The sequence below is a fragment of the Leucopleurus acutus genome (genome assembly GCF_964270905.1).
Source record: "Leucopleurus acutus genome assembly, chromosome: 1".
Taxonomy (NCBI): Eukaryota; Metazoa; Chordata; class Mammalia; order Artiodactyla; family Delphinidae; genus Leucopleurus; species Leucopleurus acutus.
Window position 1 is genome coordinate 92,376,901 of NC_139142.1, and position 24,870 is coordinate 92,401,770.

The following is a 24,870-nucleotide window of genomic DNA, read 5'->3' on the forward strand; positions in this document are numbered from 1 at the left end:
AAATGCAAATCAAAACTTCATTGAGGTATCACCTCACACCAGTCAAAATGGCCATCATTAAAAAGTCCACAAACAATAAGTGCTAGAAAGGATGTGGAGAAAAAGGAGCCCTCCTACACTGTTGATGGGAACGTAAATTGGTGCAGCCACTATGGAAAGCAGTATGAAGATTCCTCAAAACACTAAAAATAGGGTTGCCATATGACCCAGGAATCCCACTCCTGGGCATATATCTGATTAAACTATAATTCAAAAAGATACATACAACTCAATGTTCATAGCAACACTATTTGCAATAGCCAAGACATAGAAACAATCTGAATGTCCATCGACAGATGAATGGATAAAAATGTGGTACATATATACAATGGAATATTACTCGGCCATAAAAAAGAATGAAATAATGCTATGTGCAGCAACATGGATAGACCTAGAGATTATCATACTAAGTGAAGTAGTCAAAAAGAGACAAATACCATATGATATCACTTGTATGTGGAATCTAAAATATGACACAAATGAACTTATCTATGAAACAGAAACAGATTCACAGACATAGAGAACAGACTTGTGGTTGCCAAGGCATGGTGGGGGGAGGATGGTTTGGGAATCTGGGATTAGAAGATGCAATCTATTATATATAGAATGGATAAACAACAAGGTCCTACTGTATAGCACAGGGAACTATATTTTACCCTGTAGTAAACCATAATGGAAAAGAAGAACAAATATTTCAGCGGTCAATTAAGTGACACAGGATATGCTTTTTTCAGGGACAAGCACAATTTATTTCCACATTATATTTCATGAAACTTGAAAGTTTCAATGTCACAAGCTAAACCACAGAAGCTGCCTGTCAATACACCACCCTAGACCCTTTCTCTCTGACCAGCGTTCTGGAATCTTCTGGATCATGCTGGCTTAAATTCTCTATTTGTATCCTATCATAGGTCATGAACTTCTATGAGAATCTGATAAGAAATCATTGGCTTTCTCCCAAGAAAAATGCACATAAACATAAGCACATAAATTCAGCACACAATTTTGAGGGCTTCAGAGACTCCCTGAAACACATTCATGGACCCTGGCTGAACCCCCTGGTCTAAACTGTTGCCTGCAGAGGGCAGCAGGGCAGCTGGAGCCCACATTGAGAACTGCATTCAGGAAAGTTGGGGACACTGTAGAACTTGATTAGTTTTCTGAAGGCACTTTTCTTTAGCATCATCATCTCTTCTGGAAACCTAGAAAAGATTCTGACCCGGCAGGAGCCGCCATTCTTCACAGAGCCATCTGTGGGCAGTGGCTTCTGATCGCCTACAGGCACGCTGTTGCAACTGAGGGAACGCACTGCCTTCTTATTCTGCACAGACAAATAGTTGAACAGGAAGGAGGACAGCTTGTGCTTGGTGAGGTCTGGGGCCTCTTCTGAAAAGCAGTCATCAAGTGGGTCCAGCAGGGTTTCAAGGTGGCAGCTGCCTTCCCCTCTCACGGGACTGGCTCCCACATGTGGAGGCTGCTTAATGATCTTCCTGGCCTGGTCTGGGTCATCTCCTGCCCTGCTGACAGATGGAAAGGACAGCTCCTTGGCCAAGGCTCTGGGGCCCCTGGTTTGGGGGATGAGGTTCCCCCCCTGAGGGCTAGGCTGGGAAGTACAATGCTGACTCAGGATGAGAGTGGCAGCATCATGAATGAGATTCCAGTCTCTCAGGATGTCATCCCTGGTGGTGAACTGGGATGTCACAGTGAAACGGATGATCAACTTGTCCTGGATAGTGGCTGGGATGAGAAAGAGACGGCCAGCTTTAGCTATTTCCTTTAACACACTTTCTGTGAGGCAATTAGGACCCTGTTTGAAGGATAAAGAGAAGTAAAGTCTGTATCACATTCCCTGTAAGCATCTCCAGAAGCCCAGTATTTACATTTCCAAGAGGCTGAAAATTACCAAATAACATCCTTCACATGAGATGGAAGATGGCATTACCTTTAGACGAAAAACCACCAGGCCAAGGTGCCTCTTGGCAGGAATTTCAAAGAAAGGTTCGTTTCTGACCAGAGATTCAAAATACTTAGCCATTTCAGTACCCTGGAATTGTGAACATCGAGAGAACTGAGATTAATAACAGGCAAGAGACGACCGTGCGTAAACTTCCACACTGTTAAACGGGTTTAAACCAGTCACATCTCTGAACCAAAGAGACCTAAGTGGCTTCTGCCTGATTTTCTTCTCCATTTGATTTTGCTCATATTCCAAACTATAAAACCTCCAATGGCTCCCTATTTCTTGTCACATTAGCTCCACTTTGAGAACTCATGTCTCAAGGGCCTCTTTCAATCCACTCCCAGAACCAGAAGGCTTGTGGGATCCTAGTTCCCCCACCAGGGATTGAACCCGGGCCCTCGGCAGTGAAAGCGTGGAGCCCTAACCACTGGACCACCAGGGAAGTCCCAGAAGACATGTGCTTTGCCATCAAGGATGTGCCCTCATATCCCGGCTTCACATATCTTGGCTTACAGACAAGCGAAGAGGGCTAGCAGGGGCCACAACCCAGCCCAGGTTCTGCATTCCCAGCCAGGTGCCTCTTACGGGCTACAAATGCTCAGAGGAAGAGACTTTTGTTTCTCCTGTACATAAAGGCACCATGTGAGCTGTCAGCAGCCCTGCCCCCATATCCTAAGTTGACATCTTCCCCTTGCCTCTCAGACCTTTTCACCTCAAATGCCCCTCATCCCCTTTTTTCTGACATTCCACAAAGAACATATTTTTACATATCATACCCATGTACACCATGGAGAAGGCTTTAAACCTGTTTAATGAGTACAGAGTTTCTGCTGGGGATGATGGGAAAAGTTCTGGAAATAGACAGCAGTGACAGTTGCACACATTGTGAGTGTACTTAATGCCACTGAATTGTATGCTTAAAAATGGTTCAAGTTGTAAATGTTACGTTATCTATATTTTACCACAATAAAAATGTTTTAAAGCTTTGTACCATATTAATCTTTCACTGAAGTTATAATTTTTTAATTTCCTATTTTTTTTACTTAGTATTACTAACTAAACAAGGACAGGACTTGCCCTTTCTTTCATTTTTAAAAATTTCTCCAGGCATCCAGAAGGATCTCAAGAAAATATTTTCTAAGTAATGGCTATCACCTGGTTCTCATACTGGGTACTCTGTTTCAAGAGAAGTCACAGGATTCAGCTAACAAGTTGCTACAAACCCGATCCAGAACCACTTTCTCTCTCCACTGCATGGTCTGTTTAAAATGGTCTCCAATCCCTACCCTAAGCATTTTTCATTGTCAAGTCATAAGGCTCTCTCTGGGAAAGCAGCCTGCTAAATGTTTTCTCACTGTTTTATACTTTTGCAGTTTACTTTCTAATTTTGTCATGATTCTTCCGTGTGCCTCCTTCCCTCCAGGCCCATTTCCATCCTGTCCTGCCAATTGTGAGATCTTTCTGTGTAAATGTTTCTCAAGTCTACATGAGTAAGACATCTCAGGTACAGATCCAGAATCAGGCTAGCCAAAGACCATGAAACTGATACTTCTGAGCAAGGAAAGAGAGCCAGAAGTCATCTTTGTTCAACCTCTTCATTTTCTAGAAAGAGACAAAGGAAAGTGGCGTCCCCAAGGTAGCAGCGGCAGAATGCAGGTCTCTGGTCGCCAAGCACACCCCCTGCCATGCTCTGTTGTCTCCTGTAACACACGCTCTTGGCAAGAAGAGAGAAGAGGGGCCAGAGGAGAGAGAAAAGAGCACAGGCAGCATCCCGCCACCAGAAACCACCTACCTTTATGGGAGATGAAAGCAGGGCTACAACCAGTGCCCTGTACCATCCTAGGGCAGAGGCGGGCAAACTGCAGCCCCCAGGCCAAATAGAGCCCCACCTCCTTCACACCCATTTTTGTAAATAAAGTCCTTTGGAACACAGCCACGCCTATGTGTTAATGTACTGTGTATGGCGGCTTTTGTGCTACAATGACAGACCTGAATACTCACAACAGAGACCATATGGCCCGCAAGGCCAAAAATATGTACTATCTGTCTTTAAAAAAATAATTTACAAACCCCTTTTATTGTAGGTGATAGGAGATGGTGGTGACGACAATGCTGAATTATTATCATTAGAAGAAGGAAAAATTGGAGAAGGAGGAGGAGAAAAGGAGAAGAAGAAGAAGAGGAAAGGGGAAGGGGGAGGAAGAGGAAGTGGGAATAGGAAATATTTGAGTACTTAGTGGAATATTAGGTCTTGCACTAAGTAAGGGCTTTATGTGTATTATTTATCATCACCATAAACCTTTGAGAGAGGTATTATCATTTTCTCATTTTATAAATTAGGAAGGCAAACACGGAAAGTTTAAATAATTTGTCCAAGGTCACCAAACAGTAAAGGGTAGAACTAAAAAATCAAACCCGTATCCCATTCTCTAAAGCACTAATCTATAACAGGGAGATACACAACTTGGTTTTATATGACTTTCAAGAGCTCACATAATAGAAAATAGCCCAGAACTGTAAAGAAAGGAGGCCCTCCTCTCTTAAGCAGGGCAATTACCATCTCTGAGCCTCATCCATAAAATGGGGTTCATCAGGGTGACTGCCCCAAGCATTGTTGTAAGAACCTAATGAAACCCTATACGTTATTTCTTTAAGACGCTGTGCAAGTAAAAATAATTATGATCGCGGTCAAGCTGGAGAGATAAAATTAACTCACATCAAACAACTTCATTTTAGTTCCACCCTTTACTCTTGTGGGACATTGGTAGCTTTTAGAGCTCAGTTTTGTAGGTGTGCTTGAGTAGGTGGTCCTAGGAATGCCGAGCAAGCAGAGATGAGGGCAGATGGAATAGTCAGGGAAGCTCCTGGGAGAAGCGGAACTTAATCCACTAGCAACATTTGGAGAAGAGAGGGCAATGCAAGAGGGCAATGCACAGGTGAAGGTGCAGAGGCACACTGAGGATGGAGCTGGAACGGGTCAGTGAGAAGCCTGAGCTTAGAGGCTGATAACTGGGTCCTCGAAAGCCGGGCCCAGGAGTCTGGGCCTAGTGTAGGCGAAGGGGAGCCGATGGGAATTCAGGGCTTTGAGTTGGGAGAGGCAGCATGAGGGTAATTAGCCAGCACCTGCACGTTGAATATCCAGTCCTGAGTTGGAACCAGATGATAACCTGTAACCTCCAGCACCTCATCCCCCAGCTACCTACTTCCCGTATTGAGTCTGAGGATAGAGAGAGAGCAAAAATGCCTAATGTCCCTGGGTGACAGCCACTCATTGATAAACATCCAGTTAACCAACACCTTGATGTTGATAACAAATGTAAAGTTACCAACAGTAAGCCAATCATACATACTGATTGAACCACTGCACTTGGCCTTGTGTTTACTTAATGAGGACGGAATTCCCTAGAGGAAATGTGGCCAGGGAAAGACACGCAGAGGAACAAAGGACAACATCTTTGGAGTAACCCTCTTGTATTTATCAATAACTTTGTCTTTCTCATAGGCACTCATAAAAATGAGAGAAAATTGCTGCTGACCAAAATTCTTAGTTAAGTTCCACCCCTTCCATGAAGCCTATGACAGAGGGACTGTGCCTGTCTCATTCACCTCTGGGTCTCTTTCCTAGCACAATAATTGTGTGGTTGAATTGAGTTGAAATAAATTGTACCAAATATGCCTTCAGTAAATACCTCTTGACATCATGCAGGGATGTTTGTTCCAGACTTGCAGGTCTACATGTCCAAGCCAGGCGAGCCCTGTTTCTGGCATAACCATAATAGTGACTAAAATTTTCAGATAGCCATGACAATCAGAGTAATTTTTTAAAAGATAGGCTCCTACCCTGGCCACAAGCTGCCCTTTGATTTATTTTCTATTTCCTTCTCTGCAAACTAGGCTCTCGGGCCATCCCTCCCCAGTGCTCGATGATAGCAGAAGGGACGGTGAGACAGTCAGGTGGGGGACAGACACCAGACAGCCCTCAGTGTCATGTTCGGCTCAGTGATCCTCTAGCTAGCAAACAGACGGCTGCCCTGAATCATCAAGTCCCGGGAGCTCACAAACAGGCCCAGGCACCTGAGCCATACATCACACATCCCCCCGGGAAAGGTCTGCAGAGCAGAAACCAGCCTTCCTCCCCACCAGGCCACAAAGCGAGCCTGGGCTCCTCCCAAGGCCTGCCCACTACATACATGTCTGATGTGCGCTTGAAGATTCTTCACCCCGAAGGACCGGATCACAAACCAGAGTTTAATAGAGCGAAACCGCCTGCTCAGGGGGATCTGCCAGTGCTAGAACAAAGGAGCACAGTGCCATGGTTAGAGACAGGGACCCCTGCTCCTCCCACACACACTCCTGAGCTTTATCATCTGTTGTCTGCACAGCCCTCCAGGGATGCACAGTGTCACCATGATGCCCGAGGCTGTTGCTAAGGAGAAGCCAAGGCAAGATACACAAAGGCTACCTCGTCATGTGACCAAACCCTTGTCCAAGGGCAGCACAGGTAGAAACCAAGTCCATGACCCTGGACCAAGGAGAAGACACTTTGCTTTAAATGCTGCTTTAAAAATTTCATCCCATAGAGTGTTCTGCCTATGGTTTCCTCTAAGAGTTTGATAGTGTCTGGCCTTACATTTAGGTCTTTAATCCATTTAGAGTTTATTTTTGTGTATGACATAAATCACAGCAAGATCCTTTTTGACCCACCTCCTAGAGAAATGGAAATAAAAACAAAAATAAACAAATGGGACCTAATGAAACTTCAAAGCTTTTGCACAGCAAAGGAAACCATAAACAAGATGAAAAGACAACCCTCAGAATGGGAGAAAATATTTGCAAATGAAGCAACTGACAAAGGATTAATCTCCAAAATTTACAAGCAGCTCATGCAGCTCAATAACAGAAAAACAAACAACCCAATCCAAAAATGGGCAGAAGACCTAAATAGACACTTCTCCAAAGAAGATATACAGATTGCCAACGAACACATGAAAGAATGCTCAACATCATTAATCATTAGAGAAATGCAAATCAAAACTACAATGAGATATTATCTCACACTGGTCAGAATGGCCATCATCAAAAAATCTAGAAACAATAAATGCTGGAGAGGGTGTGGAGAAAAGGGAACACTCTTGCACTGTTGGTGGGAATGTAAATTGATACAGCCACTATGGAGAACAGTATGGAGGTTCCTTAAAAAACTAAAAATAGAACTACCATATGACCCAGCAATCCCATTACTGGGCATATACCCTGAGAAAACCATAATTCAAAAAGAGTCATTGCAGCTGTATTTACAATAGCCAGGAGATGGAAGCAACCTAAGTGTCCATCATCAGATGAATGGATAAAGAAGATGTGGCACATATATACAGTGGAATATTACTCAGCCATAAAAAGAAACGAAATTGAGCTATTTATAATGAGGTGGATAGACCTAGAGTCTGTCATACAGAGTGAAGTAAGTCAGAAAGAGAAAGACAAATACCGTATGCTAACACATATATATGGAATTTAAGAAAAAAAATGTCATGAAGGACCTAGGGGTAAGACAGGAATAAAGACACAGACCTACTAGAGAATGGACTTGAGGATATGGGGAGGGGGAAGGGTAAGCTGTGACAAAGCGAGAGAGAGACATGGACATTTATACACTACCAAACGTAAGGTAGATAGCTAGTGGGAACCAGCCGCATAGCACAGGGAGATCAGCTCGGTGCTTTGTGACCACCTAGAGGGGGTGCGGTAGGGAAAGTGGGAGGGAGACACAAGAGGGAGGAGATATGGGGATATATGTATATGTATAACTGATTCACTTTGTTATAAAGCAGAAACCAACACACCATTGTAAAGCAATTATACTCCAATAAAGATGTAAAAAAAAAAATTTCATTCCAGGCTGAAATTCAAGATAGGGGCAATACGTTTTTTCTCTAAAAGAACCTAATCTACCTTGAATAGCAGAAAATAGAGTTTGATTTCTCTTCCCCACAAAAATGTAAAGTATAGGGTTCAGGAGCTCAGATGCTGGAGCCTCACAGACCTGGGTTTCTCCTCCATCTCTACCTCTTACTTGAGCATTGCCGCCTCACTGGCTCCTCGTGAGACAAAGAATGAACAGCACCTCCAGGGATGTGGTGTGAGGAGAACCAGGGTGAAGAGCTTCACAGGAAGTTGTCAGTCAGTCCTGGCTATTTAGATGATAAAAATGTGAGCCACAAATCACAATGGTGTTTCTGCCTAGAACCAAGATGATTATTATTTAATTTCTCTGTCCTGACCTTATTTTTCCTGTGACGTTCTATGCCCTCAGGAGGACACCAGCCCTCAGACTGCAAATAAACATCTATATCTCGGCCTTTGTTAGACTAAAACTGACTCTCTGTTCCTGATGACCAAATTCAACAGAGCTTAAAGTTCAAGGTTTCGGGCACCAAAGGTCTGAAAATTTTCAAACCAATTCCAAATCGATTTCTCTGATCTGTAAACAGAGCAAAGGGTTTAGCACACATTTGCAATTATTCTGATGAGTAGTGTGATTTCTAATGACCTCTTCCTCAAATGTCAGAAAGCATCACCACAATTTCTGTTGACAAAAAATAAATATTTTTCCCATCGAATATTTATCTGTTCCTCCACAGGATTGCCTAATCCTCAAAACTGTGCACACCTTCATTCTTTGTCCCAGTTTCCTGACCCAGGCACAGTTTGGACATGACCCCTTGTCCAACATCAACATTGTTGATGGACAATGTTTCTCTATATCAAGCACTAAGCCTTGGATTTCCAAGCAAAAAACTCCAGGGCTGAGGACCAGCATGGGGGCTTTCTTTTCCCTGTAACAGGGAGAGCGTCAACTCCACCCTTTGTTAGATGGACACTCCAGATGGAGACTAATGAATGGATAATAGTGGCCTCTGAAAACATTGTTTTCCAGATGGTTATGGCCAATTGACTACAATAATTCACAAGCCAATTAAATGAGAGGCAGAGATGATTTTAATTTTGATTTCTTTACAGTCTGACCATATCCCCAGCTGTTCCTCTTGTCAGTATTCCAAAACCATTCCATGCTGACCCAGCAGGGTGGTTCTAGCAGATATTTTTCTGCTGGAACAGGAAATTTGGACATGGCTCTTCATTAACTCAAGCCATTCCCAAGTCTCCTCTGCATCCTTTCAAGGTTTTGCCGGTCTCACAGCCAAGAACAAGACAATTCCCCCTCCACTAGTTGGGGGGAGGTGAGGGAGCTTCCTGATGTCAGAAGAATCTAGCCCTGATTTTAGGTGGCTCCAGGGCCCAAGGGATGAAGTCCCTAAGTCTTCTCTCCCAGGATGCTGCTCTATTTCTGGCTCATCTCAAAATGACTGGGCTTTTTTGTGTGTGTGTGTGGTACGCGGGCCTCTCACTGTTGTGGCCTCTCCCGTTGTGGAGCACAGGCTCTGGACGCGCAGGCTCCGGACGCGCAGGCTCAGCGGCCATGGCTCACGGGCCCAGCCGCTCCGCGGCATGTGGGATCTTCCCGGACTGGGGCATGAACCCGTGTCCCCTGCATCGGCAGGCGGACTCTCAACCACTGCGCCACCAGGGAAGCCCTGGCTGGGCTTTTATTTAAAGCTTCAGCCACCTGGGTGAAAAAGAGCTTGGAGCAAGGGGCAAAGTAGCAGTGAAGACCCCCAGGATCATAACAGACAGCAGCTTCAGTTTTCTAGGAGTTTCTTTGAGACTTAAAAATTAAATCCATAGGATTAGAGGTGAGGGAAGGAAAAGATAAAGTAGCACATTCTGGACCAGTGCTAAGAAAAGTATAATTTAATATTTTTATAAGTGATCTGGAAGAGAGAGAGCACTGTAAAATCTCCAAACTGATGGGAATGAACCACAAAAAGATCCTGAGAGACTGTTGCGGACAAAAAACAAAAACACAAAAAAGTAACATAAAATCCAAAATGGGCCAAGGGAAGAAAATGCTCTTAAGTTACGATGATCCAAGTTCACTTATAGAAAAATGGGCATTGGGCTCCCCTGGTGGTGCAGTGGTTAAGAATCTACCTGCCAATGCAGGGGACACGGCTTCAAGCCCTGCTCCGGGAAGATCCCACGTGCCGCAGAGCAACTAAGCCCATGCACCACAACTACTGAGCCTGTGCTCTAGAGCTGGCGAGCCACAACTACTGAAGTCCGCGTGCCTAGAGCCCGTGCTCCGTAACAAGAGAAGCCACCGCAACGAGAAGCCCACACACTGCAACAGAGTAGCCCCCGCTCGATGCAACTAGAGAAAGCGCGTGCACAGCAACAAAGACCCAATGCTGCCAAAAATAAATTAATTAACTTTAAAAAAAGAAAAGAAAAATGGACATTGTTTCACACTCAGGGGAGAAACCTAGAAGTATCCCTAAAGATATCTGGCCCTTGGGCTGCTGTGAAAATTTCTTTAATTCAAAAAGTGCTGAAAACCCATCAGACAGGGCAGTGGAGATGAAAGAACCATTACTCTTCTATTTTTATCAACCTTTGGAGGGTCCTCCCCAACCACTACAAGCTTACTGCCTGAAATTCCAATAAAAAAGCTTTAAAAACAAAAATCTAAAGAAAGTGTGAACTGGTCTGAGGGAGAATGACCAATATAATCAAGAGATGATGCAGTGATTATTTTAGGACTAAAAAAGGGCAAGAAACTTTAGCCCAAGGAGAGAAGACAGAACCATCTCTTCACAAAGAATGACTCCCAGATGGCAGACATTGCTCTCTGTGCTTCACTGTATTAATTCATTTATTCCTCACAGCAAGCCTAACTAAGAAGCTAGTACTGTTATTATCACCCTCATTTTAGAGATGAGAAAACCTAAATAGCTTAAGCCATTTGCCCAAGACCACACAAGTTAATAAATGGAGGAGCCAGAATTCAAACACAGTTCATCTGTGTTTTTAACCTCTTCGCTGTATAACGAATCTCTGCAGCTTAAAAGTAGAGCTTTTAGAAATATCACACCTACCATTTATTAAGCATGTACCACATTCCCAGTAAGAAGTGATCTACATGTATGTTCCCATTGCAGCCTCACAATACCCTGTGAAATCAGTGCCACCATGCCCATTTTGCAGATGAGAAAGTCAAGGCTGAGAGAGGTCCACTATGACTCCCAAAAGCCCACTGCTGGTATGGAATTCCAAATCAAGCTCGTCTCACTCTGCCTAGCCTTGACCATGTTATATGTAACTTATTAGTTTACATCCCTGTCTCCCCTACAATTAAAGGAAGGGCTCATCTTCAAACTGAGGAGTAAACCTGAAGAAGTTGTTTCCCCAAGAGATAGTACAGATTGAGAATGTGGGCAGGGTCTAGAGGTTGAGGTGCAGCTAGTGGGCAAGGCAGGAATGCTTGGAGGCATCTAGAACCTCGGGAAGGATAACTATTGCCCATCCCCACTGTGGAGCCTCCCACGATGGGGACTCGATGGGGACAAAAGGATGAAAACAGTTTAAGGAAGGAGCCTCTTTTCCTATCCATGGAAATTCTCCATCCTGCCCTGCTGTTAGGGAGTGAGCAGAGAAGATTATCCAGGACAGAGGCAGAAGGGAATTGGGAGAATTTTTAAATGCCACAAATACTCAGGAAACTTGCATCCTACCTCAAAGTTTGTTTTCATTCTCTAGGGTTTTTAAAGTTTTCTGGGTTTCATTCTATATGCTTAGGCACAGCTTGAAACCAAAGGTACACAGTGGCAATATTATGGGATGGGCTCATCGTATGAGGGAAGGAGACCCTCATCAGACTCAGGCCGTTTCCGTCTCAGAGGCCGCCGTGCTGCCCGTTCCTGGCCACTCACCATGAAGTCGGTGGCCGCACCCGAGTCGGCGTGCCTGAGGTAGACGGGGTTCACGCTGAAGGTCTGCTGCAGCTTGTACTTGTCCTTGACCCTGTGGGATGCCAAATGGGCATTAGTAGCTGAGGATGGCTTCCCCACAGGCTGGGAGCTTGGCTGCCACACTCACCAGAACCCAGTACAGTCAAAGTGCACCATCATCCACTTGGAAGGATTAAAGGTGAAGGAATCGGCGTACTCGATGCCCTTCAGAAACCCCCGGAACTCAGGGCACAGGAAGGCAGTGCCTGCGTAGGCAGCATCGATGTGGAGCCACAGCCCCTCGTTGGCACCTGAGGAGGCAAACATCACCTACTGGGGGTGGCACTGGGGGTGGGAGTGGGTTGCCACCAGCCAGCTAAAAGGCATCTCTTCTCTGGCCCATCCAGCTGGGGGGCTGCAAGGGAAGGGCTGGGAAAGGATGCCCATGGCTGAATGAGACACGGAGGCATGTGGACATGGGGGGAGGGTGTCAGTGCAAGGAGTGGGGCTGAGTGAGGCACGGCCACCCCTGCAGGGAGAGCCTACAGAGCCTCACCCTGGCCTTTTCTCTCACCGACCAGAGGGTCGACACCCTCTTGGCCTCCACCCAGAGCTTTCCGGAACAGAAACCAACTTACCACTGGCCCAGAGAGCAATGTTAATGCATCTAATACAAATGTTAGAGAGCGGGTGTCTCTCTTTCCTAGTGGGTTTCTCGCTTGAGGATTTTGAACAATCACATTTGGGTTTCTTTTCTGCCTTTATCTCCCCCTCACCCCGTGGCTTCCCCTACCCTACCTTTTCATTTTCATTTTCTCAGCCTAGACTAGAAAATATTCCACTATGACTCACTCACCCTGTGTTTCAGATATGTCCTGCTTTAAGCAGATTTCAACATACAAGTGAGAGAGTGAGAGACCTGAGGTCCTCCCACTGTTGCCTCTGAGGACAGGATGCAAGGGGGTCAGCTCTAACCCTTGGTCCCACCACTGGGAAAAGCAGTGACCTGGCTACCTGGAAGAAGATACTCATGACCTCTGGTGGCTCTTCCTACGCTCTGTGCATTGACCACGGAGGGACCAGAGAATTGCACTGAACTGCTTCCAGGTTCTTGCTCTAGGGAACATTTTAAAACTCATTACTTGTCTTCCTAGCCAGACAGGGCAGACACTTACAGATGGGGCCCAGCTCTGACAGGCGGTCAAATGCACAGACCCCAGTGGTCCCCAGTGTGGCACAGACCTGGAGGAAAACAGAGGAAGTTAACATGGGAAGGTGGGCTCGTGTGACACATTTGGCCTGAAAAAAAAGATTTCTTCACAGATATTATCAACCCCACCCATTCCACTAGAACAGGGTATGTTTCACACTGTATTTTACCATGACCCACAGTAAGAAATACATTTTGTATAGCAACCTAGGACATACACACGTGTATCTGAAATAAAAGTTTTACCAAACAATGCATATTCTCAACACAGGAACGTACTCTCATATTTTCCGTCCTATTCCTTTTTTCTTCTTCTTCTTTTAATGTTGGTTCTGACCCACAAAATTTATTTCCTAGCACACTAACTCATAATTTGTAAGACACTGTATTTGAGGACCTTTCTGCTCTTGTTTGCAGCACGTTACTTACCTGAATTCTGACAAAACTCCTTCCTCACCTCCCAGCTCTATCATTCTAAGCTCAGAACATGGTCTGACTTACAAAGACAGGCACCAAGCCCTGCGCTCTGTCTTCCTCGATGGCTTTCTGAAGAACTTCCCCTCGGAGTGAGAAGTTGTCATCCACAGGCAGAAATTTCATCTTGACCAGAGAAATCAAACCAGCCTTTTCCACCGAGGAGTGGGCCTAGAATGACAATGGAAAGCTGTTAGCAGAGTCATCCTGGAATGAGCACTCCCAGAAACTGCTGAAACCAGACGAAGGGAAGCAAACACAGCATTTGACGTTTGTCTTCCTCCAGGGATCCTTGGACAACCTCTGAGGCCTGGGCTGCCCTGAACCCAGCGGGCTCATGTCTACAGGGAAATCACTCGAGGACTAAGACTCCAGAAGCCAAGCCCTACCTGAAGGTTTGGCTTATGTTGGGCAACTCACCTGGTCGGAGGCATAGGCAACAAGCCGGGCATTCAGGGAAGACTCATCCGCCCCGGGCTCAGACGCTTTTATTTCTAGGATTTTGTTCTTCCTTGCTGCCAGCAAGGCGATCAAGGTGGACTCACTGACTGTGCTCTGCAATGGAAGAAGGTTCCCAGTGGCAGCCTCTCAATGTAATCCCTTGGCAACTGCCCCAGGTTTTGTAGGGGTGTGTGTGTGTGTGTGTGTGTGTGTGTGTGTGTGTGTGTGTGTGTGTGTGTGTGTGTTCAATAGCTATTCCTGAGGAAGTACACAGCTCCTGCCTAAGGAGTTGCCCTTCCCCCCAGCTCACATGCCTATTGTACATTCTACATTCACAACTTCCTATGCATTCCTGGGACACCTCCCTCTCCTATAATTTTCAGGGAAGTAATGAAAGCAAATTTTCAACATCTTTATTAGGCCACAAAGACCAAAAAGAGAACGTTCAGAGAATGCTAGATACAAGTCTGCTTGTAGATATGTTCGCTCCCCATGTTAAAAAAAAAAAAAAGAACTTTCAATGTATTAGGTGTGGAAATGGAGTTTGTTTCCACAGAGATATCCCAGAGAGAGAGGGTCCTGGCCTACTTGAGAGATAACTTTGCCCTCAGTTTTGCTGCCGATGGCTCTTGTGACCTTGAGCTAATATTGCCCCTCCAGAAGGCTCGTTTCCATTTATAAAATAGAGAGCATCCCTTTAGCTGCCTACCAGAGTGGGAGTATTGATTAACCAAAAAAGGGTTGGGTAGGATTTTGCTCTGGCCATGATTGTGGGAATCCTGGGGGCCACCTCAGCAACTTCACAGAAATCTTGATGGTTTCTCATCATTCATTTGCTCAGTCTTTGGTGTCTTTGCTTCTTGAAATCCTTAGGTGACCTACAGCTGATTGCTCCCTGCTGAAAAGCCTAGAGACCGTGTCACAGGAAATGCTATAGACCAGATTCCACAAGATATTCAGTGGCTGAAAATTACTCCACAATAAGGAAGCCAGCAGAATAGTAATAATAATATAATAAGACCACCTTCCATCTGTACAGCTATTCACAGTTCACAAAACACTTTCTGCTATCGCATTTGCTCCTTATCAAACCTGCGACACTTGTGATTCCTGTCTACCTATGAGAATAGTGATGCTCAGAGAGGTTACAGAACTAAACCAAGTTCATGTGGCTGATGGATACAGGAGAAAGCATGGTTTGGATTTAGACAGGGTCAGGTTTGAATCCTCATTCTTCCACTCACCAGCTGTGTGACCTGGAGCAAGTTTTTAACTTCTCTGAGCTTCAGTGCTCTTATTTCAAAAATTGGGGATGACACTATTTACCTACAGGGTTCTCGAGATAATTAGATGAAAAGCAAGATCGTGCCCAGCAGGCATTTAGCATGTTTTTCCAGATATAATATTTGAAGCTATAACTATCTGCTAACAACCCAGAAGGTCCACAACATGCAGTAATTTGTCTTTCTTGTGAGGGTCAGATTTTAATCTTGGTAAAAGACTGGAGTGAGAGAGGGAGTCACTTAGCTAGCAAATGGGCCCAGCAAACTTTCCAGTTCTCATCTCAGGGCAGCATGGCTATTTTTTTTTAATAGAAGAAATCTTTGAATCCTCACGTCCACCTTTTGAAGGAATTATTATTATTTCTCTATCTTATATATCATAAAATCAAGAAAATTACACATTACAGAATAATTCAAGAATCTGGGGGTTCTCAAAGGTCTCAGAACCAAACCCTCATGAATTGCAAGGGTTTATAGATGCAAAAGTACCTAACAATGTGCACGGTCTACAGGAAGCACCCCTCAAGCTCCACTATGCTGCACTACTCTTGATAACAAAAGAAATATTTGAACAACTGTCATTTGACAGATACTCAAAAGACAGGATTATAAGATACATCAATCTATATTGTTAATTTCTCTCACTGCCAAAAATCTCCTGGACCTAAGAGGGAGGGAAAGAAGTCTCTACTTGCCTTCTCTTTTCTACTTACCATAAGGTGGAAAATGGGACAAGAGAGGGGAGATGTCAGATTATAAACTAAGAAACTTGAATCAAGTAATACTAGAAATGTGATAATGTGTTGACTTTTTAATTTTTTTCAAAGAAAAACTAAAAGAAGAGTGGAGACAGTCATGGCCATGGTATAAAGGCAATGGAAGTCAAGATGGTAGTGGCAGCAAAGGTGGGAGTGGGGACTGTGGTGGAGCTGGTGGCATCGGTGATGCTGGTGTCAGTCATGAGAGTTATGATGGTAATGGTGATGGTGCTGGCAGGGACGGTGGTGGTGTGAGTGACATGGGGGAAACTCCATGGAAAACATGAGAATCACCCGGGCAAGTTTGGCTTATCTTTCCCTACTTAGTCCCTATGCTAGGAGGAGCTTTGCCAATGGACGCACCTGCAAGACGCCTCCCCCCTGGCTGCCAGGGTGGTGGTGCAGGAAGTGCTCTGGAAGTCCCAGCATTTTTGCCAGCCAGTCCATGACATTCATCTCCAGTTCTGTGCACACAGGGCTGGAAGCCTGAAAGAGGGAAAGCAATGTCATCTGGAGTGCCCCAGGGCACCAAGATGTCCCCACCAGCCCCAGAAACACATCCGTCTCTGCTTTGACCCTCCCCAGGCCTGTCTTGTCCCTGGAGAAGGCGTCACTTTTAGATCCTGTGGCGCCTTCATCCTCTGCCAAACCAGAAAGGGGAAAGAATGTGGGGCTTTGGTTCATGCCATCCTCAATGAGGTGGATTCTCCTGTGACTCCAAGGCCTGATGGAAAAACAGTCCTAGAAATGATTGCTTCCACTTGGCCCCCAAAGTCCCTAAAATACCCAGCTGGAAAGCATTCTAAAGGCCAGGGGGAAGTTTTAAGACTAAGAAAGAAAGCACTTCCTCCCGGAAAAGATAGCAAGTCTCCCAGCTTCCAACCCACTCCACCCACCCACCCCTACACACACACACACACACACACACACACACACACACACACACATACACACACACACATACGCACGTGCGCGCGCACACACACACACACACACACACACACACATCCTATAACAGTTCAGGCTTAAAATAGAGAGCTGTTCTAGGAGGCTTGTGGCACAATTTAAAGCTGATTGGTGCTTAAGGGGTTATTAAGGGAAGCCTTAGGGCATATCCCTAACCCCTCAAAGACAAGAGCAAGGGGAAGGTTGTACCCACAGGCACCAAAGTGTTTAGAGAGTGTAACAAATTGTGGCAATAACCAGATCTTGGTCCAAATCTCATCTCTGTCTCATGAACTATGTGGTCTTGGAGAGATAAATTACTTAAGCCTTCATTTCTTAATTCGCCCCTACAAAATGGGGCCACTACTCATAATTTCACAGGGTTGAAGAATAAGATGAGATCGTTTTTATAAAGCTTAAGCTCAAGTAATGTAGCCATTGTTAATATTTAACTTGAAACCCTGTTCAGAGATCTGGACAAAATATGTCTGCCCCAGGATTTCACTTCCTGCCATGTCCCCTTTTCCACTGGTTATAGCTGCAGCCATGGTTACTCACCCAGGTAAATCCCAAGCAGTTGATGGCATCAGCCAGCATGTCTCCCAGCAGTGATGGCCAAGAGGTGAGAGCTGGGTAGTAGGCGTGCATATGGGGGCTTTGCCAGTGTACCACCTGGAAGCAGAGCATGTACACGGGTGGCACCAGGGGCAGCTACCGGAGGCTTTCCTCTTCAAGAGACCCTCCCTGGCAAGGGGCAGCACCCACTCTAGAGACTGGCTGACACTTTTAAGACAACCAACAAGTGGCACAAATCCCTAAAAGTAAGGCATAATCACAGTGTTCTTGCCACCCACGTTTCCCACATTCTGAGCTAGTTCATCAGTGGAGCTTTGCACACACGCAGAGACCAGAAGGGAATATGCAAGATGAAAATTGCTATGGGAATTAGAGTTGTGGATTCTGGGTAGTGTTTGCATTAGTCTCCAAAGCTTACCCCCCGCACTGCTCCTACCCAGTAATAAGAGGAAGGGGAGACTGTGAGCTCTGGAAGAGCAGGTTGCTTGTCTCATCCAGTCTCTTGCAAAAAGTATCCAGAGTTCTTTGGGCATGCACTCTTGCAGAGGGACAGTGCGCCTGGGTTCAAAGCTGTCCTTAGCTTCCCAGTGGGGATGGGGAGAGGAGACTAGAAGACAGAAGTACCAGCCCAAGGGCATGGGAAACTGCCTCCAGGTTAACCCTTGAGCCCACAGTTAGATTAACCGGATGAAAGGAGGGGCCCGAGGACAGGAAGGGCCTCCTACGACTGCTCTCAGAAACATTTTCGGTGGCTCATTGGCCTCACTGATTATCTAATCTGGCTTCATCTCACTGTTCTATAATCATACCCTGTTCGTATCTGCGTTCATGTCTTTGAGCAAAGCTGTGTCCCCTGACAGGAAGGCACTTCTCATACAGATGGGACCTTCCAAAATCTGCTAACTCTTAGAAAGCCACTAAATATTCAATTCCTCCATGAACCCTTCCCCAGGTCCCCGTCTGCCTTTGATCCCTTCCCCCGAGCCCATGGAATGTTCTCATTCCAGATGTTTCACGCTACTGAGAACTCATGAGATAACATTTTAGTGTATTATCGAGTTATTTCGTGTACACAAATCCCTTTAACCCTTTAAGAGCAAGGACAGTGTCCTGGACAGTGTGTATGGTAGAAGGAGCATAAGATTTAAGCCCAAGGACACAGGTTCCAGTCCTACCCCTGCCGTAACCAGCTGTGTGACCCCGTAGACTTATTGTGAAGCTAATGAACGTAAGCGTCAAGGTCCCATGTTTGCATGGGTCTCTTTCAAGATCCATTCTTAATTTTTTTTCTTAAGGGGGCGGGTCCCAAATTTTTCATCCAATCCCCACCTCATAAAACCAGGATCCTCCCCTGTACCTCTCTCAACCTCAGTTTCTCATCATAAAATAAATCCTGTCTCCTGGGGTTGTTGTGTGGATCAGCCTGGGAGGAAATTTGTAAAATGTAAAGCACTAATGTTAACGGTAAGCTAATCACATGGTGATGGACATATCACATATCCTGACTTGACTCTTAGATAATCAGACCTCGTCCTCCAACCTTCACCAGGCAGACGGCAGCGTCATAGGTAATGACAATATCTTCCACTTTCTATGCTTTATCTTGTTTAATTCTCACAGCACTCCTATTAGGTAGGTTCTAACGTTATCCCTGTTTTACAGATAACAGTTGGGGCTGGTGGAGAGAGACAGCATCCCCATGATCACATATACCTCATAGGGACAGATGTCAGAAACCCAGGGCTGCCTGACTCTGCAGCCCAGCACCTAAGCAGGGTGGCACCCTGCCTTCTCCCCTTGCTCTACTCTCCCTCCCTCATTAAGAGTAGGTGGGGTTTCTCTAACCAGGGTTGGAATTAAAGCAAAAAGACAGTTTTTCTTCTCCTTGTGTCTAGGAGGTGGCATGGAGGGGAAAATTAATCCAGTTTTAAAGGAGGCGCTGACCCTAATGAGAAAGCAAAGGGCCAACGGCTTTCAGGCCAACTCTCAGAGGCTGGTGCAGCCTGAGAGATGAGATGAAAGATTGGGTCTTCATTACTGATGTGATTAGTGACAGTTTTTTGGAAACCCCAGAGAAGGACTTCCACCTCCTGGTCCTATCAAGAGGCAATTGTCTGTTCTAATAAGATACATAAGATAAGATAAGCCAGAGGAATGCTTATCAAAACAGACAGACCTCCTGGTCCAGAAATGAGCCTCTTTAACTGCACCCCCAGCAACTGCTGGAATTTCTTTCAGTCAAATGAATCAGCTCATTTCCATCTCTTCTGACAGCTGCTTTCAGTCTCACTACCAAATTACGGTTGGCCCCTCCACAGATTACATTTTACAGAATGAAATCCATGAGATAATCTTATTGCGGAGCTAGCCTCCCTGGTAGAGTTTTACTGATACCAAAAATTTCAAAATATGCTTACAAAATAGGCTGAATGGTCAGAGAGATGAATATTTGGCTTTGTACAAACTTACCATCACTTTCTGTCTGTGTTTGAAAGAAAACAGAAATATCCCCCCCACCCCCACCTCCAGGTGTATTTCTGTCACATCTAAGTCCAAAGCTCTTTGGGGATGATGGGAGCAAATATCAAGTCATCCTGGGGAAGAGCTGCTGGACACACATGGTTCATGACACCAGTGCCCCAAGCAGGGAGACCTGTGACTCTGGGAAGACAACTAACTTCTCTGAGCCTCAGTTTCTTCATAAAACATGGATCGTAAGGTCATTTGGGGATAAAACAAGCCAGTCTACCATGTGGCTAGTACAGTGCCTGGCACGTGGCGTGGAGCACAATAAAAGGCAGCCCTTCCGTGAGAGGAGGATGGTGCACTTTCAGCAGGAGCGCCTGGCCCAGCTCCTGGTGGTCGGGGACATTGTCACAGCACACGGCAGCTTCAGCACAAGCCCCAGGCTTCAGCCAGCCTCTGTCTGTTCCCTGGCCCCACTAGCACTGTCACCAGGCTATGCCCCTTGTCACTGAGAGTATAGATGATTCAGGGAAAGCTCCTTCCTACTCCTGAAAAGCAGTTCAATCAGGAGACCTCCCTTGGTTAGGAAGGACGGGGTTCCCACTTCATGGAGGAGAAAGGAGGGGGCTGACCAGAACTCGCTCAGCTTCCCGGCCCACCCAACCTGACAACCGGGGTACCCTCGGAGAGGTGTGCTTTGGCTTCCCTCCTTCCCTTTGGCACGTCTCAGGATTCTGTAGGAGAGTTCCTTGGCTCTGCCAACGGGGGCTTCAGGGACCATCTCCCACCTCCTCTCTCCATCTTGCTTCTCACATTCGTCCTTCCCCCTCGGGCCCAATCTTCACTACTCACCTCATCCCATCCGACTTCCACCCTTCTGTCAGACAGGCCCTGGGATGCAGTCCTTACTCCGTCTTGCTCCCTACCCAACTCTACAGGTCAGCCCTGGCACCAGAAACCTAACTTCAGTCAAAGTCCTGGCCCTTCATATGCCCAGAAGACAGTCTGGGATGTCAGTGGCCAAGGGGCTGAGGGCTTATCTTAGGGTTACCCAAGGCTTTCCAGGCCCATCGACCCCCCCCCCACCTACACCCCGACATCCAGAATCACCCTGTGGTGACTGCGTCTCACCCCGGGCATGATGATTCGCTCAATGTCCCCAAAGATGCTGTCCCAGCTGTCGGGCTCCTCAGGCGCACTCTCGGGCAGCTGGGCCCGCAGGTAGCCAGGCCTCACATCCGGAGTCACCCGCCGCTCCTGCACGCTGCTCAGGTACTGGCAGATGTAATCCACCATCTCCTTTCCTACAAGGGAGGCAGAGAAGCCAGGCTCATGTCCCCTGACTGGGCCTGGCCAATGTGTGCCCGTCGCCCTAGCATCGGGATCAGGAGACTGGGTGAAGAAGGAGAAGGATTCATGGGCTGAATGGTGGAGGGTCTGACCCCCAGCAGACAGCTTGTCTTCAATTAAAAAATTTAAAAGTGTGCAAAGGAGTGAATGAGTGATGGAGGGAGTGTGTGACTCTATATAAATGAATAAGAGGGAAAATCTCCAAGGCATCAAGCTCTAACAACAAAGTAAAGGATTTCTTTTTCCTCCCCTTCCCTTTGCCAAATGAATCTTGATCAGCTCTCCCACCTTTCTTTTCTTCTCAAAAAACAGAGGGTCTATGCATTCATCACCTTACAGATTCAGTAGAAACGCTGCAGCTCTTTCTATCCAGAAATTGCACACACGCACACACACCCCCTATACTCCTTGTTGGCACAGATGGCAAGCTCCCACACTAGGTTCTGATAAAAGGTAAAAAATGTATTTGTTCACCATTCCCACTGGACCAGTAATTCCCCACATTTCTGGACCCATGAACTTCTTTGAGAATCTGATTAAAACGGTAGACTTGTATATACACAATTTTGTGTGTAATTTCTGAGGTTCATGGACTCCCCAAAGCACAACCACAGGCCCAGACTAAGAACCCTGCACTAGCCTGAAATCTTGGGGAAATGCAGGGCCATGTCTTAACCAATTTATCTCCCTCGCTCTGCCTCCACCAATACCTCAGTACCTAGAACAGTTTTCAGATGCTCAACAAATTTTATCAGATGAATGAATAAAAGAATAAGGAAGAAAAACAGCCAAGTCGAATACTTGAAGCCACTGCAAACTGTCTATTCTTTCTTCCCTTTCATTTCTCCAGGAAAGGGTCTCTGTCTTCAGAGCCTCTGTCTCTTCATCTCTTTCTCTTTTTCTCTCTCTCTCATTGCTTCTCTTCCTCTCTGTGTCTGTGTCTGTGTGTTCATCTCCCCCTCTGTGTCTCTCTCAATATCTATCATTCCTCCTTAGTACTCACTAGCCTCCTTTTCCCCCTGCAAAAGAGCGAGAGAGACAAGGAAAGGGAAGCCGATGTCTTCCCAACTGCATCAGCTCATGCAAAATTCTTATAAGCAGGACCAGTCCCAGACAAAACTGTGAAAACTTCCAGCACCCTTCTCTCTTCTTTGTGCTCTCCTCCAACCCTCCAACGGCCCGATGCCTTTCATAACTGCAGCAGCATCCCTCCAGAGCTCTGAGAGCCCTGGACCTAGCCCTCCACTTACCCAGGGACTACATGGAATGTTTTTGTGTTCCACTCACAGGATAAACATCCACAGCCGATAAAATCAGCTCTCGGCTGAGTGCCTTTGGAAAGCAATGGAATAAGCTAATGTCCACTGAAGTGTAAAGACTGATAGTCATTCAGCCTGGATGGGAGGGGAGTTTGGGGGAGAATGGATACATGTATATGTATGGCTGAGTCACTTTGCTGTGCACCTGAAACTATCATAACATTGTTAGCCAGCTATACTCCAATATAAAATAAAAAGGTTTTTTTTTTTTTTAAAAAAGACTGATAGCCACTTAGTGAGTTATGTCTGGGTAGATGAAAGAGAGGAAAAGTTGGATTTTAACATGGGACCACGCCTTACAGCAAAGAAATTTTAGGCAAAATAACCTACTAGAGGGGATGAGGATATAAAACTTTATGGAGAGAGAAATTATAAGCAACTACTTACTTTCCCTCTTAGGACAGCCGTGCCTGAAGACAAGATAACCATTTGGTTTTGCTCATCACACAAGGCTTGAGACAGAGTAGGTGCTCTTTAAATATTTATGGAATGAATGACTAAATGAAAGAACTCTACAGACAGATTCACACATAGAGAAATGAAGAGGAAGGAAGATGAGATTTTGCATGACTGCAGAAGACTTAGGGAAATCCTTTTCTACTTCAGAACATGAATAATCCCCCTGCACCCATTTAGTATTTCAGAAACCCAAATCCCCTATTCCGTGGGAAAGAAGAAAGGAAAAGGCTGGCACAGTAGTGTGGACGCATACGAGAGTTGGTGTATGAGGGGGAGGATGAAAGAGAGGTTGAGAAAAGTTTTAAACTCTGATCCCACATTCCCTTCTCAGGAAAAATTTTGTGGAAGCCAACTCTCAGAAGGCAATTCTAACACTCCAGTCAAAAGATACCCCAAAGGGCTTCCCTGGTGGCGCAGTGGTTGAGAGTCCGCCTGCCGATGCAGGGGACACGGGTTTGTGCCCCGGTCCGGGAGGATCCCACATGCCACGGAGCGGCTAGGCCCGTGAGCCATGGCCGCTGAGCCTGCGCGTCCGGAGCCTGTGCTCCGCTACGGGAGAGACCACAACAGTGAGAGGCCCGCGTACCGCAAAAAAAAAAAAAGATACCCCAAAATCTAAGCAGCAGTTCCTACAAGAGTGGCAGCAGGGAAGAGGGCCAGGGATGCCCGTGCTCACCTCTCCTTCTGTACTCCTCAGGCTCCAACATCTCCCTGGGGCTTAGCTCCTTCTCACCGACAACACGGAGGAGGTGGAGGGTGTGCTCCTGGGCAGCCCATGTGCGCCCTTTATTTAAAGGGTTCTCCTCTCTTCCACCTTAGCTCCGCCCTTCAGTGGCCCTTCCTCTAGGTTTAATTAATTCCACCCCTCCTCCCCCCAGTCCTTGCTGGGAACAGTGACCACAACTTTAGCTGGTCCAGAGATCTAGGATAAAAGGCACCTCTAAATTAAACAGTGCACTTAGCAGGCAGCCTCCAGGTGGATATGGTAAAGAGCCCTCATTTCTTTCTGGTCCCAGATTCATACAAGAGGTCCCGAGCCTCACACAAAGCTCCCAGCTCAGTAGCCCAGAACAAAGGCAAGGGTGTGCAGAATAAGTAGCAAAGATTATTATCATTCCTGCCACTGTGTCCCTGTCCATGGCAGGGAGGGAGAAACAGGCACTTACAGCGATGCTGCTTTTCTGGCCACGCTGTGCTCAGGAACAGACAGACGTTATCATCTAACACGATGGATTTTTGTTGTTGTTGTTACTACATAATACTTATTGCTGTAGAGAGATGAGAAAACGCAGATAAGCAAAAACCAAAAAAACAAAAATTGAAACATCACCCAGATTTAACACGGTTAGGACTTAAAAGGCTGTGTATGCATGTGCTTGTAAAGGGATGTGCAGAAACTACTGTGGGGAGGGGAAACACTACTCTTGGAGCTTTATTTCTGAGTAAAAAGTGAGTGAATGCTTTCAGGTTGCCAAAGAGAACAGACTATTTGGTTTGTTTCCAATCTTCATCTTCCTTGTCCTCGGGGTGGAGTTTGGTGGTTACTCCTTCCAAGACATCGCCCCTCCTTCTCCTACTGCCAGGTCTCTGGCTGTTTGTCTCCTCCATCTGGCCCTTAAATGTGGGCATGCTTCAGGGGATTGCCCTCCTCTCATCTTTCTTCCTCGGTGGCCATATCCATTTCTATGACTTTAAATGCTACCAGGTGATATTCTTATAAGTATAAACCCTGTGTCAAATTT

General features: G+C 46.0%; 1 protein-coding gene across 1 annotated transcript; it reads right to left on the bottom strand.

Moving 5' to 3' along the window:
- Positions 1 to 790: 790 nt before the first annotated feature.
- HDC (histidine decarboxylase) lies at positions 791 to 23,836 on the bottom strand. Its single transcript, XM_082841785.1, has 12 exons — positions 23,805 to 23,836; positions 21,132 to 21,304; positions 17,517 to 17,630; positions 16,377 to 16,499; positions 13,952 to 14,086; positions 13,559 to 13,702; positions 13,023 to 13,089; positions 11,996 to 12,158; positions 11,830 to 11,920; positions 6,190 to 6,288; positions 1,982 to 2,083; positions 791 to 1,846 (listed from the first exon to the last, which is right to left on the bottom strand). The coding sequence occupies exons 1-12, from the start codon at positions 23,833 to 23,835 to the stop codon at positions 1,103 to 1,105; spliced, it is 1,986 nt and encodes a 661-aa protein (XP_082697911.1). The 5' UTR covers position 23,836; the 3' UTR covers positions 791 to 1,102.
- Positions 23,837 to 24,870: the final 1,034 nt, after the last annotated feature.